The sequence below is a fragment of the Salmo salar genome, chromosome 15 (assembly GCF_965601325.2).
Source record: "Salmo salar chromosome 15, fSalSal1, whole genome shotgun sequence".
NCBI lineage: Eukaryota > Metazoa > Chordata > Actinopteri > Salmoniformes > Salmonidae > Salmo > Salmo salar.
The window spans coordinates 84,676,280-84,696,353 of NC_138305.1; the positions used below are offsets into that span (position 1 = coordinate 84,676,280).

Below are 20,074 nucleotides of genomic sequence, written 5' to 3' on the forward strand. Positions count from 1 at the left end.
AGCCAACAGCTTGCAGATACAGTGCAGGTAAACTGTGCTGGTAGGCTAGTCTACATTATGAGATTATTATGGATAAGAGCAAGAATATTTATTTGTCAAACGGCAGTCAAGCATCGATCATCATGTCACCAGAATAAGACCCTCAATATTTAATGAAAAGGAGCATCAAGATCACAGTGCACTTTCACCACACTGCAGCCTAATAAACTGCATGGTTTCCCGATTCATGGTGGGAGGACCACAGACCATATCATCTGTGACTCCAAGTTTACTTCAATATTTATTTATTTAACATTTATTTACTAGGCAAGTCAGTTAAGAACAAATTCTTATTTACAATAACGGCCTACCAAAAGGCAAAAGGCCTCCTGCGGGGACAGGGGCCTGGGATTAAAATAAATAAATAAATACAATATAAATATAGGACAAAACACACATCACAACAAGAGAGACAACACAACACTACATAAAGAGAGACCTAAGATAGCAACATAGCAAGGCAGCAACTCATGACAACACAGCATGGTAGAAACACAACATAACAACAACATGGTAGCAACACAACATGGTAGCAGCACAAAACATGGTACAAACATTATTGGGCACAGACAACAGCACAAAGGGCAAGAAGGTAGAGACAACAATACATCACACAAAGCAGCCACAACTGTCAGTAAGAGTGTCCATGATTGGGTCTTTGAATGAAGAGATTGAGATAAAACTGTCCAGTTTGAGTGTTTGTTGCAGCTAGTTCCAGTCGCTAGCTGCAGCGAACTGAAAAGAGGAGCGACCCAGGGATGTGTGTGCTTTGGGGACCTTGAACAGAATGTGACAGGCAGAGCGGGTGTTGTAAGTGGAGAATGAGGGCTGCAGTAGATATCTCAGATAGGGGGGATTGAGGCCAAAGAGGATTTTATAAATAAGCATCAACCAGTGGGTCTTGCGACGGGTATACAGAGATGGCCAGTTTACAGAGGAGTATAGAGTGCAGTGATGTGTCCTATAAGGAGCATTGGTGGCAAATCCGATGGCCGAATGGTAAAGAACATCTAGCCGCTCGAGAACACCCTTACCTGCCGATCTATAAATTATGTCTCCGTAATCTAGCATGGGTAGGATGGTCATCTAAATCAGGGTTTCGCAGCTGGGGTGAAAGAGGAGTGATTACGACAGAGGAAACCAAGTCTAGATTTAACTTTATCCTGCAGCTTGATATGTGCTGAGAGAAGGACAGTGCACCACCTAGCCATACTCCCAAGTACTTGTATAAGGTGACTACCTCAAGCTCTAAACCCTCAGAGGTAGTAACAACACCTGTGGGAAGAGGGGCATTCTTCTTACCAAACCACATGACCTTTGTTTTGGAGGTGTTCAGAACAAGGTTTTATTTTCTATTTATTTTCTGATTTCACGTTTATTTAACCAGGTAGGCCAGTTGAGAACAAGTTCTCATTTACAACTGTGACCTGGCCAAAATAAAGCAAAGCAGTGTGACAAAAACAACAACACAGAGTTCCACATAAACAAACATACAGTCAATAACACAAAAGAAAAGATAAATAAGAAAAAATCTATGTACAGTGTGCGTAAATGTAGAAGAGTAGGGAGGTAGGCAATAAATAGCCCCTAGAGGCTAAAATAATTACAATTTAGCATTAATACTGGTGTGATAGATGTGCAGATGATGATGTGCAAGTAGAGACACTAGGGTGCAAAAGAGCAAGAGGGTAAGTAATAATATGGGGATGTGGTAGTCAGGTGTGCTATTTACAGATTGGCTGTGTACAGGTACAGTGATCGGCAAGCTGCTCAGACAGCTGATGCTTAAAGTTAGAGAGGGAGATATAAGACTCCAGCTTCAGAGATTTTTGCAATTCGTTCCAGTCATTGGCAGCAGAGAACTGGAAGGAAAGGCGGCCAAAGGAAGTGTTGGCTTTGGGGATGACCAGTGCAATATACCTGCTGGAGTGCGTGCTACAGGTAGGTGTTGCTATGGTGACCAGTGAGCTGAGATAAGGCGGGGCTTTACCTAGCAAAGACTTATAGATGATCTGGAGCCAGTGGGTTTGGCGACGTATATGTAGTGAGGGCCAGCCAACGAGAGCATACAGGTCGCAGTGGTGGGTAGTATATGGGGCTTTGGTGATAAAACGGATGGCACTGTGATAGACTACATCCAGTTTGCTGAGTAGAGTGTTGGGGGCTATTTTGTAAATGACATCGCCGAAGTCGAGGATCGGTAGGATAGTCAGTTTTACGAGGGTATGTTTGGCGGCATGAGTGAAGGAGGCTTTGTTGCGAAATAGGAAGCCAATTCTAGACTTAATTTTGGATTGGAGATGCTTAATGTGAGTCTGGAAGGAGAGTTTACAGTCTAACCAGACACCGAGGTATTTGTAGTTGTCCACATATTCTAGGTCAGAACCGTCCAGAGTAGTGATGCTAGTTGGACTGGAGGGTGCGGGCAGAAATCGGCTGAAGAGCATGCACTTAGTTTTACTAGCATTTAAAAGTAGTTGGAGGCCACGGAAGGAGTGTTGTATGGCGTTGAAGCTCGTTTGGAGGTTTGTTAGCACAGTGTCCAAAGAAGGGCCAGATGTATACAGAATGGTGTCATCTGCGTAGAGGTGGATCAGAGAATCACCAGCAGCAAGAGCGACATCATTGATATATACAGAGAAAAGAGTCGGCCCAAGAATTGAACCCTGTGGCACCCCCATAGAGACTGTCAGAGGTCCGGACAACCAGGCGAGGCAGTCATATGAGAAGACAAGGCTATTGAAGAAGACAGGCCCTCCGATTTGACACACTGAACTCTAACTGAGAAGTAGTTGGTGAACCAGGCGATGCAGTCATTTGAGTCTGCCGATAAGAATGTGATGATTGACAGAGTCGAACGCCTTGGCCAGGTCGATGAAGACGGCTGCACAGTACTGTCTTTTATCGATGGTGGTTATGATATCGTTTATGACCTTGAGCGTGGCTGATGTGCACCCATGACCACCTCGGAAACAAGATTGCATAGTGGAGAAGGTACGGTGGGATTCGAAATGGTCGGTGATCTGTTTGTTAACTTGGCTTTCGAAGATTTTAGAAAGGCAGGGCAGGATGGATATAGGTCTATAACAGTTTGGGTCTAGAGTGTCTCCCCCTTTGAAGAGGTGGATGACCGCGGCACCTTTCCAATCTTTGTGGATCTCAGACAATACGAAAGACAGGTTGAATAGGCTAGTAATAGGGGTTGCAACATTTTCGGCAGATCATTTTAGAAAGAGAGGGTCCAGATTGTCTAGCCTAGCTGATTTGTAGGGATCCAGATTTTGCAGCTCTTTCAGAACATCAGCTGTCTGGATTTGGGTGAAGGAGAATCGGGGGGGGCTTGGGCAAGTTGCTGCAGGGGGTGCTGAGATGTTGGCCGGGTAGGGGTAGCCAGGTGGAAAGTATGGCCAGCCGTAGAAAAATGCTTATTGAAATTATAACAGTTTGGGTCTAGAGTGTCTCCCCCTCTTCAGTGTCCCAAAACTTTTGGGAATTAGTGCTCCAGGAAGCAAATTTCTGTTTGAAAAAGCTAGCCTCAGCTTTCCTAACTGACTGAGTATATTGGTTCTTGACTTCCCTGAAAAGTTGCTAATGCAGAATGCCACAGGATGTTTTTGTGCTGGTCAAGGGCAGTCAAGTCTGGGGTGAAGCAAGTACTATATCTGTTCTTAATTCTACATTTTTTGAATGGGGCATGCTTATTTAAGGTTGCAGTGACACATCCATAACCTGAGCGGAAACCAGATTGCATACCTGAGAGAATACTATAGACATCGAGAGCCAGTCAGTTGATTATTGACAAGTTTTTCCAAGACTTTTGATGGTTATTATATCAGTATTTATGCATAAAGGTGTTTCCCCCACCATTTGTTGCATAATTAATTTTACCAACACAAAAAGATCCCACCATGTTGAAAGAACAAATTATAAATCTGCATTTATAAAATTTCACCGAAACTACATTCCATCACAGCTGGGGTTTTTTCTTGTTTTTTTGAATACTGTATGACTTTACTCGCATAAAAACTGTTGATGGAAACATGGTTTGTGATGAGATTCGAATATGCAATCTTTGTGTTGCTAGACGTTCGCGTTTTTGCCTTGATGATCCACAGAGCATGCCGATTGGCAAGTGTTTTTATGTTGCTCATTAGAAAAACTAGATTCAAGTCTTGGAGGTGTGTATCCTGACCGATTCCGGGTTTGGTTAATGATGTTTGTCCCCCATGAGACACTATAGACTTTGAAGCCTATTTCATTTTTTCGAAATCTCCGAAAGATAATTCAAGAAATCTGTAATTAATTTCGACTTTTTTTGCCAAGTATGTTTTACTTGTTCAGTTTCACATCTAACTAAGGTGTTTGGTACAGTATTTCTCAAGTAAAAAAATGTGCGACGTGTTATCTTATGTAAACAGTCGGAGCTACTGGGTAGGTCTGTCTCACTGTCAGATATTGGATGGAGAGTAATGACCGCAGTCGTTCACCCCCTTAGTGGTCAAATGGACATCACCAATCAAAACCCAACCTTCATTCATTTACCCGTTGTAATGCGGGTAAATAAAAAAAGCAGTCGCTTTTTAAAGGCTGATACAAAAAGCGCATAAAGTGCAATCTTGTATCACACAGTGCCAGCCAATGACAAGTTGGCCGCAATCAGGAATTCAGCGAAGCGAAATGGCACAGAATCCGAAAATGAACTGCAACGTCGAGAGGGGAGAGACTAGAGAGCGAGAGACTGGTATGACGAGGGGGTGATCAGTAAAGCGGGTGAATATATATATGTTAAACCATCGCGCATATTCTAGGAATGATTTGCTTGAATGTCTGAGTGTTTCACAGAGAAATGCAATCGGGACACAGAATCCCCCCCCCCCCCCCCCCCCCCCCACTCTCTCTCTCTCTCTGTTTCTCTCTCTCTCTGTCTCTCTGTCTTTTTCACATACACACACACACACCCACCCACACGAAAAGGGAAGGTGGATGCTCCTGACTCGATGGCTAAGACGAGGTGGGATAATCATGCGTGTCTGGCCCCGGGCGTTGATGCAGCTGCCGTTGCCTGATCTTTACTGGGCTGAGGGTAGGGTTGTTCCGGTTCCGACTGGATCTTCATCTCGATTCGGCTTGATATCGATGTTATCAAGCTATTTACATGTAAGAAGACAACGACTGATGTAGCCTAAAAAGCGCAACCGCAATTTTTGAACAAATCTGAATGGAGTAATTAAATGCTACCATCGATGGAGGAGGATCTTATTAATAATAACTAATGAAGTGCTGTCTTGGAGGAAGGGCAATAACCAGGGACATCCCCGTGAGACGACCGTCTCACCCGTTCTCCTGTTTGCTGCGATTTTTTTTATGAGATCGGTACGTAGGCTGCCGTGAAAATAACATAATTGCATTAGTAATCAGGCTAGGACACCCTCTCCACCAGCACCCTCTTTTCGCCGTTCCCGGGGCAGCAAACGCGGCACCGAACGCAAACCCGTCCACGACCCGGTCCGCGCCAACAGATCGACGCATTACTGGATGGGGAGTAGCATAGACTGTGAAGACCGTGAGTGCGTGTGTCAAAAGGGGGACAGAGGGAGACCCCCCTGCACTGGTTAATTGCGCTCTAATCTGGCAAGTTTGGAGGGACGGAGAGTCCGGTGCAGTAAGGGCGCCTCAATGACCGTCTCATCCTGGGACAGGTAGAGAAGGCTAGAGAACGGCGGCGAGTTTGGAAGTTTTGATGCATATGATCACAACCACCATGATTTTTATGATTCTTGGCGCTTCAGTTGTAATGGTAAGATATTTTGCTTTTTATTGTGCCCCCCATCGTGTGTGTTAAACGCCTACAGCATTTTATCTATAGACTAATGTAGCTATAGCTATTACAAATAGCCTACAGATCACATTTGATATCCCTGAAAATAACGATGACTTGAGAAAGTAGCCTACATACATACCTTGGCTATCATAAATAAACAATCTAAAGAACATTTTAGAACGAGGGTTGCAAAGTGGATTTCCAAATGTATTTTTCGATTTCTCTTATATGGACTGTAGCCTAATGCCAGGTCATATAACGGTGTTGTGTTGGAAATGGTGCTTGTCATGTGAGTTGACTCGAATGGTTATTTGCAGGCGATAGCCTGTTTAATGGACATGAACGCACTACTGGATCGCTTTCACAACTACATCTTACCGCATCTACGAGGGGAAGACCGCGTCTGTCATTGCAACTGTGGAAGGTAAAAAAAAAAAATATATCATACAGTGATTCGTCCGGAGGTATACAAACATCTGAAATGAAAGCGTAGCCTATAGAGTCAAGATAGCTGCTATGTTACCCGTCTAATCATAGGCTCATACTCGCTCAATAGGCCTCCCGAATGATTTCTCCTGCTGAACTGTTCGTTTTAATAAGCCTCCAAACATGCACCATGCATAGGCCTAATCTCTTGAAAATGTACGTAATGGATGTCGACTATGGTTTTATTCGAGTATGCGTGTGTCTAACCGAAGGGTAGCCTTATTTTTGCGACGCCTAGCTTTTAAGCCTTATTCAGTTATTTGGCTTTTACTGCATACGTGAGCCATAAATATGTTATGAATTATGAGGAATGGGCTAAGGAATCATTTTAAATATTTAGATATGAGGAAATGTTGTTGGAGAGAGGACATTAGGGCTAGCCTATACCTATATTGAACCAGTTGTGAGAATGCGCCTATATATACATTGATCTATTACTTATAACCAGTATTATGAAGGCGGAAAATGAAATGAAACATAAAATAACTAGGCCTAGTTTAATGATAATTAGGCCAGGTTTTCTGTTACTGTTGTGATTAGGCCTATACAAGTTATATGTAGCCTCATATTTTCTCGATTGGTGGTCTAGGCTCCTTACTACTTGAATTAGTGTGTTTTAAAACATTAAATAATTCCAATGAGATTGGTACAGGTTTTACATGACTGGCTCACATACAGGAACTGTAAACCAAAATTGGGCCCTTGGTCTTGGAAGTTTTATTTTATTTTTGTTAAGTGCTGTAGCTTGCCCAAGGGTATGGCAACAGTGTTGTGCCAGGTTTTAAAATAAGAGCCCTCTGATCCAATAGATACACACCTATCGACTTCATTAGGATATTAAGCCCTGGATAAAGGCAAGTTGAGGCCTGAGTCCAAACACATACATATTGCAACATTTTGTAAGTGCTGGGTTATTCTTGGTCAGTGCAGAATCTTAGTCAAATGAATTCCTAACTTGCTTGGATCTAATACATTCACTGAGGACAGGAACATCTGTTCTGAGTTGCCCCACTGATGTGATATCACTGCATAGTCACATTGTAGCAGGTCTTGGCCCTATATGAATACTGTTCTTTTGACTGCCTTCAGTTCAACAACCTGAGATATGGGTCATGAAGTGTCACTAAGATCAGGATTGTTATCATAAAATAATATTGGCTAACATTTGGAGAAGGGCCTCTCTCTCACTCCCTCTAATTTCAAGAAATTCTCATAATAATGCTATATTAGGCCTATATATGCCTTTAGAAGAATTGTAGAGACACATAGGTAAAAAATGTATGCCAATTATGTCTAGTGACATCATTTATGCCGTTTATCATTGCAATGTTTTTTGTGTGGTTTATTTTAAATCGTTTTTAAATATTGATAAATCTTTGCTACTCAATATTCAATGTGCAATGCATATAATATTCTTAGCTTTGAATTAATTATATATTTTCATACTTGTGCTTGTTACCTTTCTGTACCCGGGGACATACAGTACATCTAGTCCTAAACTAGACCCCAACAATTGCACTTTTGTTTCCAACACACTTCTGGTTGTCAGTGTCTTTAATTAAGCCAGAGGCGTCATGCCCATAGGGGGCACAGGGGTACTAAGATTTTCCCTATAATTTTTTTTACAGTATCAGTCAAAAGTTTGGACACACCTACTCATTCAAGGGTTTTTCTTTATTTTTACTATTTTCTACATTGTAGAATAATAGTGAAGACAGCAAAACTATGAAATAACGCATATGGAATCATGTACAAACCAAAAAAGTGTTAAACAAATCCAAATATATTTTATATTTGTAGCCACCCTTTGCTTTGATGACAGCTTTGCACACTCTTGGCCTTCTCTCAACCAGCTTCATGAGGTAGTCACCTGGAATGCATTTCAGTTAACAGGTATGCCTTGTTAAAAGTTAATTTGTGGAATTTCTTTCCGTCTTCATGCATTTGAGTCAGTCAGTTGTTTTGTGACAAGGTAGGGGTGGTATACAGAAGATATCCCTATTTGTCCATATAATGGCAAGAACAGCTCAAATAAGCAAAGAGAAATGACAGTCCATAATTACTTGAAGACATGAAGGTCAGTCATTACGGAAAATATCAAGACCTTTGAAAGTTTTTTCAAGTGCAGTCGCAAAAACCATTAACCGCAAAGCTGAAACCGGCTTTCATGAGGACTGCCAGAGTTACCTCTGCTGACCCAGAGTTACCTCTGCTGCAGAAGATAAGTTTATTAGAGTTACCAGCCTCAGAAATTGCAGCCCAAATAAATGCTTCACAGAGTTCAAGTAACAGACATATCTCAACATCACCTGTTCAGAGGAGACTGTGTGAATCAGACCTTCATGGTCAAATTGCTGCACAGAAACCACTGCTAAAGGACACCAATAAGAAGAAGAGACTTGCTTGGGCCAAGAAACATGAGCAATGGACATTAGACCAGTGGATATCTGTCTTTTGGTCTGATGAGTCCAAATGTGAGATTTTTGGTTCCAACCTCCGTATCTTTGTGAGACGCAGAGTAGGTGAACTGATGATCTCTGCATGTGTGGTTCCCACTGTGAAGCATGGAGGAGGTGGTGTGGGGGTGCTTTACTGGTGACACTATCTGTGATTCATTTAGAATTCAAGGCACACTTAACCATCATGGCTACCACAGCATTGGTTTGCGTTTAGTGGGACTATCATTTGTTTTTCAACAGGATGACCCAACACAACTCCAGGCTGTGTAATGGCTATTTGACCAAGAAGGAGAGTGATGGAGTGCTGCATCAGATGACCTGGCCTCCACATTCACCCGACCGCAACCCAATTGAGATAGTTGGACCGAAGAGTGAAGGAAAAGCAGCCAACAAGTGCTCAGCATGTGTGGGAACTCCAGGTGAAGCTGGTTGAGAGAATGCCAAGTGTGCAAAGCTGTCATCAAGGCAAAGGGTGGCTACTTTGAAGAATCTCAAATATAAAATTTATTTAGATTTGTTTAACCCTTTTTTTGGATATTACTCTACATGATTCCAAATGTGTTATTTCATAGTTTTGATGTCTTCACTATTATTTTACAATGTAGTGAATAGTCCAAATAAAGAAAAACCCTTGAGTGAGTAGGTGTGTGCGAACTTTTAAATGCAACATGTAAAGTGTTGGTCCCATGTTTCATGAGCTGAAATTAAAGATCCCATAAATGTTCCACATGCACAAAAAACTTATTTCTCTCATATTTTGTGCACAAATTTGTTAAATCCCTGTTAGTGAGCATTTCTCCTTTGCCTGTCATTTAGCAGACGCTCTTATCCAGAGTGACTTATAGTAGCGAGTGCATACATTCTCATTCATACTGGTCTCCTGTGGGAATCAAACCCACAACCCTGGCATTTCAAGTGCTATGCTCTACCAACTGAGCCGCACAGGACCATCCACCTGCCAGGGGGCATATCAAGAAGCTGATTTAAACAGCATGATTATTACACAGGTGCACCTTGTGCTGGGGACAATAAAAGGCCACTCTAAAATGTGCAGTTTTGTCACCCAACACAATGCCACAGATGTCTCAACTTTTGAGGGAGTGTGCAATTGGCATGCTGACTGCAGGAATGTCCACCAGAGCTGTTGCCAGATACAATTATGTTAATTTCTCTACTATAAGCCACCTCCAACGTCATTTTAGAGAATTTGTCAGTTCTTCCAACCGGCCTCACAACCGCAGACCACGTGTAACCACACCAGCTCAGGACCTCCACATCCGGCTTCTTCACCTGTGGCATCGTCTGAGACCAGCCATCCAGACAACTGATGAAACTGAGGAGTATTTCTGTCTGTAATAAAGCCCTTTTGTGGGGAAAAACTAATTCTGATTGACTGGGCCTGGCTCCCCAGTGGATGGGCCTGGCTGCCAAGTGGGTGGGCCTATGGCTGCACCCTTGCCCAGTCATGTGAAATCCATAGATTCGGGCATAATTAATTTATTTCATTTGACTGATTTACTTATATGTACTATAACTCATTAAAATCGTTGAAATTGTTGCATGTTGCGTTTATATTTTTGTTCAGTGTATATATAATCACAGTGCATTTAGAAAGTATTCAGACCCCTTGATCTTTATTAAAAATAAAAACTGAAATGTCACATTTACACAAGTATTCAGACCCTTTACTCAAGGACATTCAGAGACTAGTCCCGAAGCCACTCCTGCGTTGTCTTTGCTGTGTGCTTAGGGTCATTGTCCTGTTGGAAGGTGAACCTTTCTCCCAGTCTGAGGTCCTGAGCACTCTGGAGCAGGTTTTCATCAAGGATCTCCCTGTACTTTACTCTGTTCATCTTTTCCTCAATCCTGACTAGTCTCCCAGTCTCTGCCGCTCAAAAACATCCCCACAACATGATGCTGCCACCACCATGCTTCACCGTAGGGATGGTGCCAGGTTTCCTCCAGACGTGACACTTGGCATTCAGGCCAAAGTGTTCGATCTTGGTTTCATCAGATCAGAGAATCTTCTTTCTCATGGTCTGAGAGTCCTTTAGGTGCCTTTTGACAAACTCCAAGTGGGCTGTCATGTGCCTTTTACTGAGGAGTGGCTTCCGTCTGGCCACTCTACCATAAAGGCCTGACTGGTGGAGTGTTGCAGAGATGGTGGTCCTTCTGGAAGGATCTCTCATCTCCACAGAAGAACTCTGGAGCTCTGTCAGAGTGACCAACGGGTTCTTGGTCATGTCTCTGACTAAAGCACATCTCACGCGATTGCTAAGTTTGGACAGGCGGACAGCTCTAAGAAGAGTGTAGGTGGTTCCAAACTTCTTCCATTTAAGAATGTTTTTCTTGGGGCCCTTTAATACTGCAGAATCTTTTTGGTACCCTTCTCCACATCTGTGCCTCGACACAATCATGTCTTGGAGCTCTACAGACATTCCTTCGACCTCATGGCTTGGTTTTTGCACTGTCAACTGTGGGATCTTATATTTCTGCCAAAAATTCTAAAAACCTGTATTCGCTTTGTGATTATGGGGTATTGTGTGTAGATTAATGAGGGGAAAAATGTATTTAATCTATTTTAGGATAAGGCTGTAACATAACAAAATGTGGGAAAAGTCAAGGGGTCTGAATACTTTCCGAATGCACCGTATAATCTTTTTTGTTGTTGTTTCTCTGTAATACTACTAGCCACAATTTTATTTCAGTTAGGAGGATACAGACAGCCCAAGAGATATGCTTAGATATTCAAAAAAATATACATATATTTATACAGTGAGCCTTTAAATGGAGTTCATCATTCGTTATTGTTGGGGGAATTGCTGATGTTCCTATGTCCCAAATTGTATCACAGAACGTTCCTAGCCTAGAAAGCAAACCTCCTACTGCGATACTGCAACATCTGCTGTGCAGAACCTCACTGAAAGACATCTGTTAGTTGATGTAATGCTACAATTTGAATGATAAGATACACAGTGAATAGAAACAAACAGTAAGAGTAGAGTAGAGCGACTCTAGCCTCTCTGGGCTAGGTGATCTACTCAACAGCCAGTGTAATCCCGTGGCGCAATATTCAAATACCTCAAAAATGTCAATTTTTCAAACATATGACTATTTTACACAATTTTAAACACAAGACTCTCGTTAATCTAACCACACTGTCCGATTTCAAAAAGGCTTTACAACGAAAGCAAAACATTAGATTATGTCAGCAGAGTACCCAGCCAGAAATAATCAGACACCCATTTTTCAAGCTAGCATATAATGTCACAAAAAACAAAACCACAGCTAAATGCAGCACTAACCTTTGATGATCTTCATCAGATGGCAACCCTAGGACATTATGTTATACAATACATGCATGTTTTGTTCAATCAAGTTCATATTTATATCAAAAACCAGCTTTTTACATTAGCATGTGACTAGCATGTGACTAGCATTCCCACCGAACACTGCCGGTGAATTTACTAAATTACTCACGATAAACGTTCACAAAAAGCATAACAATTATTTTAAGAATTATAGATACAGAACTCCTCTATGCACTCGCTATGTCCGATTTTAAAATACCTTTTCGGTGAAAGCACATTTTGCAATATTCTCAGTAGATAGCCCGGCATCACAGGGCTAGCTATTTAGACACCCAGCAAGTTTAGCACTCACCAAAGTCAGATTTACTATAAGAAAAATGTTATTACCTTTGCTGTTCTTCGTCAGAATGCACTCCCAATAACAAATGTTGGTTTGGTCCCAAATAATCCATTGTTATATCCAAATAGCGGCGTTTTGTTCGTGCGTTCAAGACACTATCCTCAAATACTTTGTGGCCTGTCAGATTTTGGGGGTGCATGACTCCCCTAAATTAAGCCAATGGAAAGTGAGTGACACAGTGGCTGCATTCAGGCTCTGGTCAAAAGTAGTGCACTATTTAGGGAAAAATGTGCCATTTGAGACGCAACCCACGTTGTCTTTTACTGCAATGGAAATGCTCTTAAATAAGAGCTACTAATTTTACATAAAATGTTTACCCTCTCAGCATAAACATTTAATGGAACAGATGGACAGATGAGGCAACCTGAGCTTGAACGCTAACTGAGCCTACCTTAAGTGCATGTGGAATCAAATTAAATTAAATAAATTTGTATTTGTCACATTCATCGAATACAACAGGTGTAGTAGACCTTACCGTGAAATGCTTACTTATAAGCCCGTAAACAACAATGCAGTTTTAAGAAAATAGAGTTAAGAAAATATTTACTAAATAAAAAAATGTAATAAAAAAATGTAATAACAATAACGAGGCTATATACAGGGGATACAATGTGCAGGGGTACAGGTTAGTCAAGATAATTTGTACATATAGGTAGGGGTCAAGTGACGATGCAAATGGTCCAGGTGGCCATTTGATTAATTGTTCAGCAGTCTTATGGCTTGGGGGTAGAGGAGCCTTTTGGACCTAGACTTAGGCGCTCTGGTACTACTTGCCTTGCGGTAGCAGAGAGAACAGTCTATGACTTGGGTGACTGGAGTCTTTGACAATTTTTTGAGCCTTCCTCTGACACTGCCTAGTATATATTGTAGGTCCTGGATGGCAGGAAACTTGGCATCTGTGATGTATTGGCCGTACGCACTACCCTCTGTAGCGCCTTACGGTCAGATGCCGAGCAGTTGCCATACAAAGCTGTGATGTAACCGGTCAGGATGCTCTCGATGGGGCAGCTGTTGAACTTTTTGAGGATCTGGGAACCCATGCCACATCTTTTCACTCTCCTGAGGGGGAAAAGGCGTTGTCGTGCCCTCTTCACAACTGTCTTGGTGTTTTTGGATGTTGATGATGTGGACACCAAGGAACTTGAAACTCTCGACCCACTCCACTACAGCCCCGTCGATGTGAATGAGGGCGTGTTCGGCCCTCCTTTTCCTGTAGTCCACGATCAGTTCCTTTGTCTTGCACACGTTGAGGGAGAGGTTGTTGTCCTGGTACCACACTGCCAGGTCTCTGACCTCCTCCCTATAGGCTGTCTCATTGTTGTCAGTGATCCGGCCTACCACTGTTGTGTCGTCAGCAATCTTAATGATGGTGTTGGAGTCATGCTTGGCCACGCAGTCGTGGGTGAACATGAGTACAGGAGGGGACTAACCACGCACCCATGAGGGTGTTGAGGATCAGGCCTGAGGCCACATCCACAGTAATTTCATTTTGCCCCTGCGATTGCTAGCTTGTCAGATCACTGCTTGTGAACCACAGGTTCTCATTGTATGAGATGTAGGCTACCTTTGAGAGCAACGTTAGGAATGCTGTTATGTAAGGCTTTGATAATACTCTGGTGTTTATTTGGAATTGGAATTGGAAACAGGAATGAGACACATTTATTTTCATATCGCAGCTGTTTCCACTGATGTTTGAGTATGTTTCTAGATATTAATTATTCTCTATTCACCAGCATGCCTTTCTATTCTCCAATTTGTACCAAATCAGTAATGAGAATTCTTGCTATTTACCCAATTTCATCACCCACCCCCCTAATTTCACCCTTGCCCCATCTCATCTTGTCCTTGTCCTTCCCTCCATCACTAACACCTTCTAACCTCCAGCTTGGTCTCTTCCAGGCATCATGTCCACTATGTGATCCCGTACGATGGGGACCATTCTCTGGTGGACTCGTCGGAGAACTACTTTGTGAGTGACAGCGTGACCAAGCAGGAGATGGACCTGATGCTGGGGCTGCTGCTGGGCTTCTGTATCAGCTGGCTCCTACTGTGGCTGGACGGAGTGCTGCACTGTGCTGTCAGGGCATGGAGGGCCAGCCGCTACTATGGTGAGTCAACCAGAGACTTGGTCCGTTTGACTGGGAAAACTTTGACATGGCCTGACAAATGTGCCGCAGAATGAGCAGAAATGTTTTCAATAATCTGATGAGAGAAGTATTGTTTTGTTGATTCCCACCTCCGTGAAAGGAGAGATGGTGAGTGAAGTGGTATTGGTGTTAATATTTTGACTGCTACATTATATGAGGTTGATCAGTGTTACTCCTACATATTTTCTTGGGGATGTGACATGGGTGTGCAAATGGCCAGAATTGACATACAAGCTGCTGTTGACCACCGTACCATTCATTGAAACCAATTGAAACCAGGCTTCCTTGGGTGGGTGGATAGCCCAACCCACCTGGCTATAAGTGATGGTTATGGGAAACTTTACAGAACTTGAGGACATAAGGGCTCAGTTGTTTTTTCAAATAAATAATTTAATAGGGGAAAAAGGGAAAAGTGTGTTCCAGGCTAAATGAATTGTCTCACAGGATATTTAATGTACAGTACTGTGTGCAGTGTGTTGTGGTCATGGATTGGAATTAAGACGTTATGCAGGTAATTAGTGGGTGAAGGAAATTGGAAAAAGCTTACTTTGTTTCCATTGAGGGGGAATAATTCTGTGTGTAAAGTACAGGCATAGGGAAACTCATATGAATATTGCTGTGGAAATATTGCTGCCCTCAGATGTCATGTGTTTAGTACATACTGATTGACTGAGACAAAGATCCCCTACCCGTAATACAGAGGGCACTTGTCTATACACCACAAAGATATACAATGTCTCAAGTCTTGCCAATGTTAGATTAGCAAGCCAGACCTCACTGGGGGCGAGGCTATGCCAATGTGAACATATTAGAGGACTTCTTGTCCATACTCCTACTCCTGATTCAATCATTTATCCAGTGTTCTTATATAAGTGTTGGAATATTCCAATAATGTCAGCTAAGCTTTATCTTGTGCAGCTCTCAATGTCAAAACAGGCCTATATTTTGTAGCTGGCCTGGATCCTTTAGATATAAGACAATGCTAATGTAGGTGATGTGACCTGGATGACTGCTGCTACGGTCAGAAAATAGAGGGGTAAAATGTCTAGTGAGTGTAAATGAAAGAGATGGCCAATTAATTAACTTTGATTAATATGAAACCAGTACACAAAGATGGGGTACTAAAAAACAGTATTACATTATTTTATGTCCTGAAAATACTAAATTAAAAGTATGTATTATATATATTTTTTTGATGCATGTCATATTTTTCTTGATGATAAAAGAGAATTTGGTAGTTTGAAGCATACATATATTGCCAGTCTTAGATTGTGATTCTAGTAGTATTAGGCAAGAAACAACTGCTTTAGCTTTGCAGCACAGAATCAACCCATTTGATATTCTGTGCATAACATCAACGTAAAAAATATACCCAGATTATACATTCAAATGATTCCCTCGAGGTATAGAAGGGTGGCTCTAGGCTTTACTTTGTGCTGGAATCCTTGTGCATGGAAGGAATGCCCCTTCACCGGTGTTGGCGGGTCAGACTCGTTTATCCTCCCTGAGATGGGGAGTGAAGGTAAGGCTGACGGAGTGGGAAGGAAAGGGGGGGGTGCAGATACTGTCACTTCCCCACCCCCACATACACTCTCTCTCTAAACACACACACACTCTCTCTCTCTCTCTCTCTCTCTCTCTCTCTCTCTCTCTCTCTCTCTCTCTCTCTCTCTCTCTCTCTCTCCTCGGGAGCTATTAATAGAGTGAAAGAGAGCAGCTGGAATGGCGGGCGAGGTAGAAACATGCACACCATACAGACACACAAACACACACACCACATTGATTCCTTTTGCTTTTTCTAATTCCATCTATATACCCTATATCTATATACCCTATATACTCTATATGCTCTCCATTCAGTTATTGAATCCCCCTTTTCTATCCATTTTCTTTATACAGCATCCTTTTGGAAAGGGATGATTCCTTTCTTATTGTCTATTTCTCATGAATAACTGATTCATATTCTTTGGCACCAGTGACATTGGTGGAAAGACATTTGATTTCGCAAAATAGGGTAACAAAATATGATAACAAAAGGGGAAAATTATGACTTGGCAAAGCCATCGCCCCCTTCCCTCCCTCCGTAGAAAGACCTTAACATTTCTGCCCTCACCCCACTTTCCGCATTACATTACCATTTACATTTTTCTCCTGACTCCATCTCCATCTCTCCATCCTTTTATTGAAATGAGAAGGACCTGTCTCGTTCTCTCGTTTCCTTTGGATACCCTTCAGAACAGTCCTTGTGGATTTCATACCCATTCACAGTTATAAATAACTCCCTCCTCCCTCCCTTCTTCCAGCTACTCCCCCCCCCCCAACCTTTTGCAGGGACATTTGCTAGTGCTGTCTGGGGCTCTCCCTCCTGTTTCTCTCCCATCTCAGCGGGCCTCACCATCTAAGCCTGACAGGGACAAATCCCTCCATACATTTTTACCTCACACTCATATGCTTGGGGAAAGAAATCCAAAATGATTTTTTCAAGTCGCTATTATTAATGTATAGCAGGATATATAAATTGAAACGTACATACACTACATGAGAAAAAGTATGTGGACATCTGCTCGTCGAACATCTCATTCCAAAATCATGGGCATTAATATGGAGTTGGTCCCCCCTTTGCTGCTATAACAGCCTCTTCTGGGAAGGCTTTCCACTAGATTTTTACATTTACATTTTAGTCATTTAGCAGACGCTCTTATCCAGAGCGACTTACAGTAGTGAATGCATACATTTTCTAAATTTTTTCTCCGTACTGGTCCCCCATGGGAATCGAACCCACAGCCCTGGCGTTGCAAACACCATGCTCTACCAACTGAGCCACACGGGACCTAGATGTTGGAACATTGCTGCGGGGAATTGGTTCCATTCAACCACAAGAGCCTTAGTAAGGTCGGGCACTGATGTTGGGCGATTAGGCCTGGCTTGCAGTCTGCGTTACAATTCATCCCAAAGGTGTTTGATGGGGTTGAGGTCAGGGCTCTGTGCAGATCACTCAAGTTCTTCTACACCGATCTCGACAAACCATTTCTGTATGAACCTCTCTTTTCACACGGGTGCATTGTCATGCTGAAACAGGAAAGGGCCTTCCCTAAACTGTTGCCACAAAGTTGGAAGCGCAGAATGTCATTGTATGCTGTAGCATTAACATTTCCTATCACTGAAACTGAGGGGCCTAGTCCGAACCATGAAAAACAGTCCCAGACCATTATTCCTCCTCGAGCAAACTTTACAGCGTTCTCCTGGCATCCGCCAAACACAGATTTGTCCATCAGACTGCCATATGGTGAAGGCAGTTTGGAACTTGGTAATGAGTATTACAACCGAGGACAGTCACTGAGCTCTTCATTGAGGCCATTCTACTGCCAATGTATGTCTATGGAGATTGCATGGCGGAGTGCTCGATTTTATACACCTGTCAGCAGGTGTGGCTGAAATAGCCGAATCCACTAATTTGAAAGGGTGTCCACATACTTTGTATATATAGTGTACCACGTACAGTATGGGTAAAATTCTATGTTTGGCAGATGAATGTGTGGGCAACAAATGTGTTTCTGTAATTGGACTATTGTACTACCAAGGATTAGGTTGATGGGAGCATCAAGGACATTTTGGGCATCTAATAAACATAACCAAATTCACTCCCATTCTCTTATTACCCCACAATGAGATACATGTTCTAATCGTTTATCTCACTTCTCTAGTTTCTTCACTCCTCTAACAACCTCCCTCTCTCCTCTTGTCCCCCAGACACCCCTTCCTGGTCATGGCTCCCCTCATTCTGTAACCTTCGAGATCTGCGTCGACGCGCCCAGCTCAGACAGCTGGAGGACTCCACTGGCAACATGGTCCACATCAAGCAGAAGCTCTACCACAACGGCCACCCCAGCCCACGCCACCTCTGACTCTGAAACAAGAATCCCCCCTCCAGCCCCTCAAACTGCCCCAAGGCCAACTGCTGCCTCAGAGACACTGGGAAACTGCCCTCCGACTGTTCATAACACACCTGGCCCGAGACTTTCTTACGATGACCTTGACACAAGTCAGCACCCACCAATCCAAACTCGAGCAGAAGATAGTCGTCACTGAAATCTTGTCTATGTCCATGTCCACCATTGAGGTAGGAAGGAAAAACAAGCATTTTTAAGGGTGCTTTCTGTATAGAAAAATGTTCTGTGTTCATTGTTGAAACTTGGCATGATCTTTTAGAACAGGGTACGATGTGGGGGGGCACAGTGTTTATAAAATAAATTCTCTATGGGGAGGGTATTTCTCTAAAGTGGGAGGGAGGTAAATGGAAAGGGGTGGGTTTCAAGATTTTATGATGGGAAGTTTAGATTGCTGCTTCTGTAAATACTTCTAAATATGGGGAAGTGGGAACACAGGGTAGGTTTGTTCGTGAGTGTGGTGAGTCAAGTGTTACGAGTAGAGCTGATGGACTGTATGGAAGGATAAACTGAGCGTAGGAAAGAGGAGGATGTCAGCCGTCTGGAAGTGAACAGTGTGATGTCTGCTAAAAATACAGATTCATTTGTTTTGTTACTTAGTGAATTAACTGAATGTATTAATTTTACCTGTAAATATAAGAGGGGGAGGGGAGCATACGTTTGTGGTTAGGGTTCTCTGCACTGTGTTATTATTTATAAGACGGTAGAAAATTAATTGCCAGCCAAGATAAGACGGAGACAGTTCAGTGCTTCCCTCGTCTTCCCAATATTGTGTCCAATAGCACTTCCCAATTTGCTATATCCAATTCCTTCATACTTATCAGAAGCAACCAGCCTAGAAGCAGTGGGAACCCTCACCCAGTCCCTCTCTCCCTCTCTGTCCAGACATTGCTGTTGTGAAGATAAAATGTCTGTTTTATTAAAGGTGCCATTGAAGCACAACAGTGACCCCTGATGTTTGAATGTGTCATTGCCTCAACATCAGTTGCCATACCATTGAACAGTGTATGGATGTAGAAAAAACAGAATTCCTAGAGGTTGTACTTGTGAGCGGTTATTTTTTTAAACAGGAAATATGGAATGTAAATCAACTGTTCAGGGCAATTGAATATTTTAGTATATGCCATCCACATGCAGTATTCCTAATTCTGGTTTAATTACTCAAGAAATAAAAACGTGATTTCATGAACACCAATTAACCTCAGAAGCTACTTCTGGTATGTCTGGGACTTTTAAAAATAAGATTAAAGGGATAGTGTGACATTTTTGTTCATTTTGCTTAATGATCAGCACCACTTTCCCATAAGAATTCTTAATATCTAGGTATTTAAACATTGTGCTTACATAGGCAGGTACAGTAATTACAGTGTAGTTACACATTGTTACAGACTATTTAACTGTTACACATGTTTGTGGTTTGTATAGGAATTACATTTGAAATCAGTCAGTGGTCAATCCTCTCAT

At 42.4% G+C, this 20,074-nt stretch overlaps 1 protein-coding gene across 1 annotated transcript; it reads left to right on the plus strand.

Annotated features, from left to right (window-relative positions):
- The first annotated feature begins 4,987 nt into the window (after nt 1–4,987).
- LOC106572021 (transmembrane protein 240) lies at nt 4,988–19,558 on the plus strand. Its single transcript, XM_014145722.3, has 4 exons — nt 4,988–5,836; nt 6,178–6,284; nt 14,416–14,624; nt 18,414–19,558. The coding sequence occupies exons 1-4, from the start codon at nt 5,780–5,782 to the stop codon at nt 18,566–18,568; spliced, it is 528 nt and encodes a 175-aa protein (XP_014001197.1). The 5' UTR covers nt 4,988–5,779; the 3' UTR covers nt 18,569–19,558.
- The last annotated feature ends 516 nt before the right edge of the window (nt 19,559–20,074 follow it).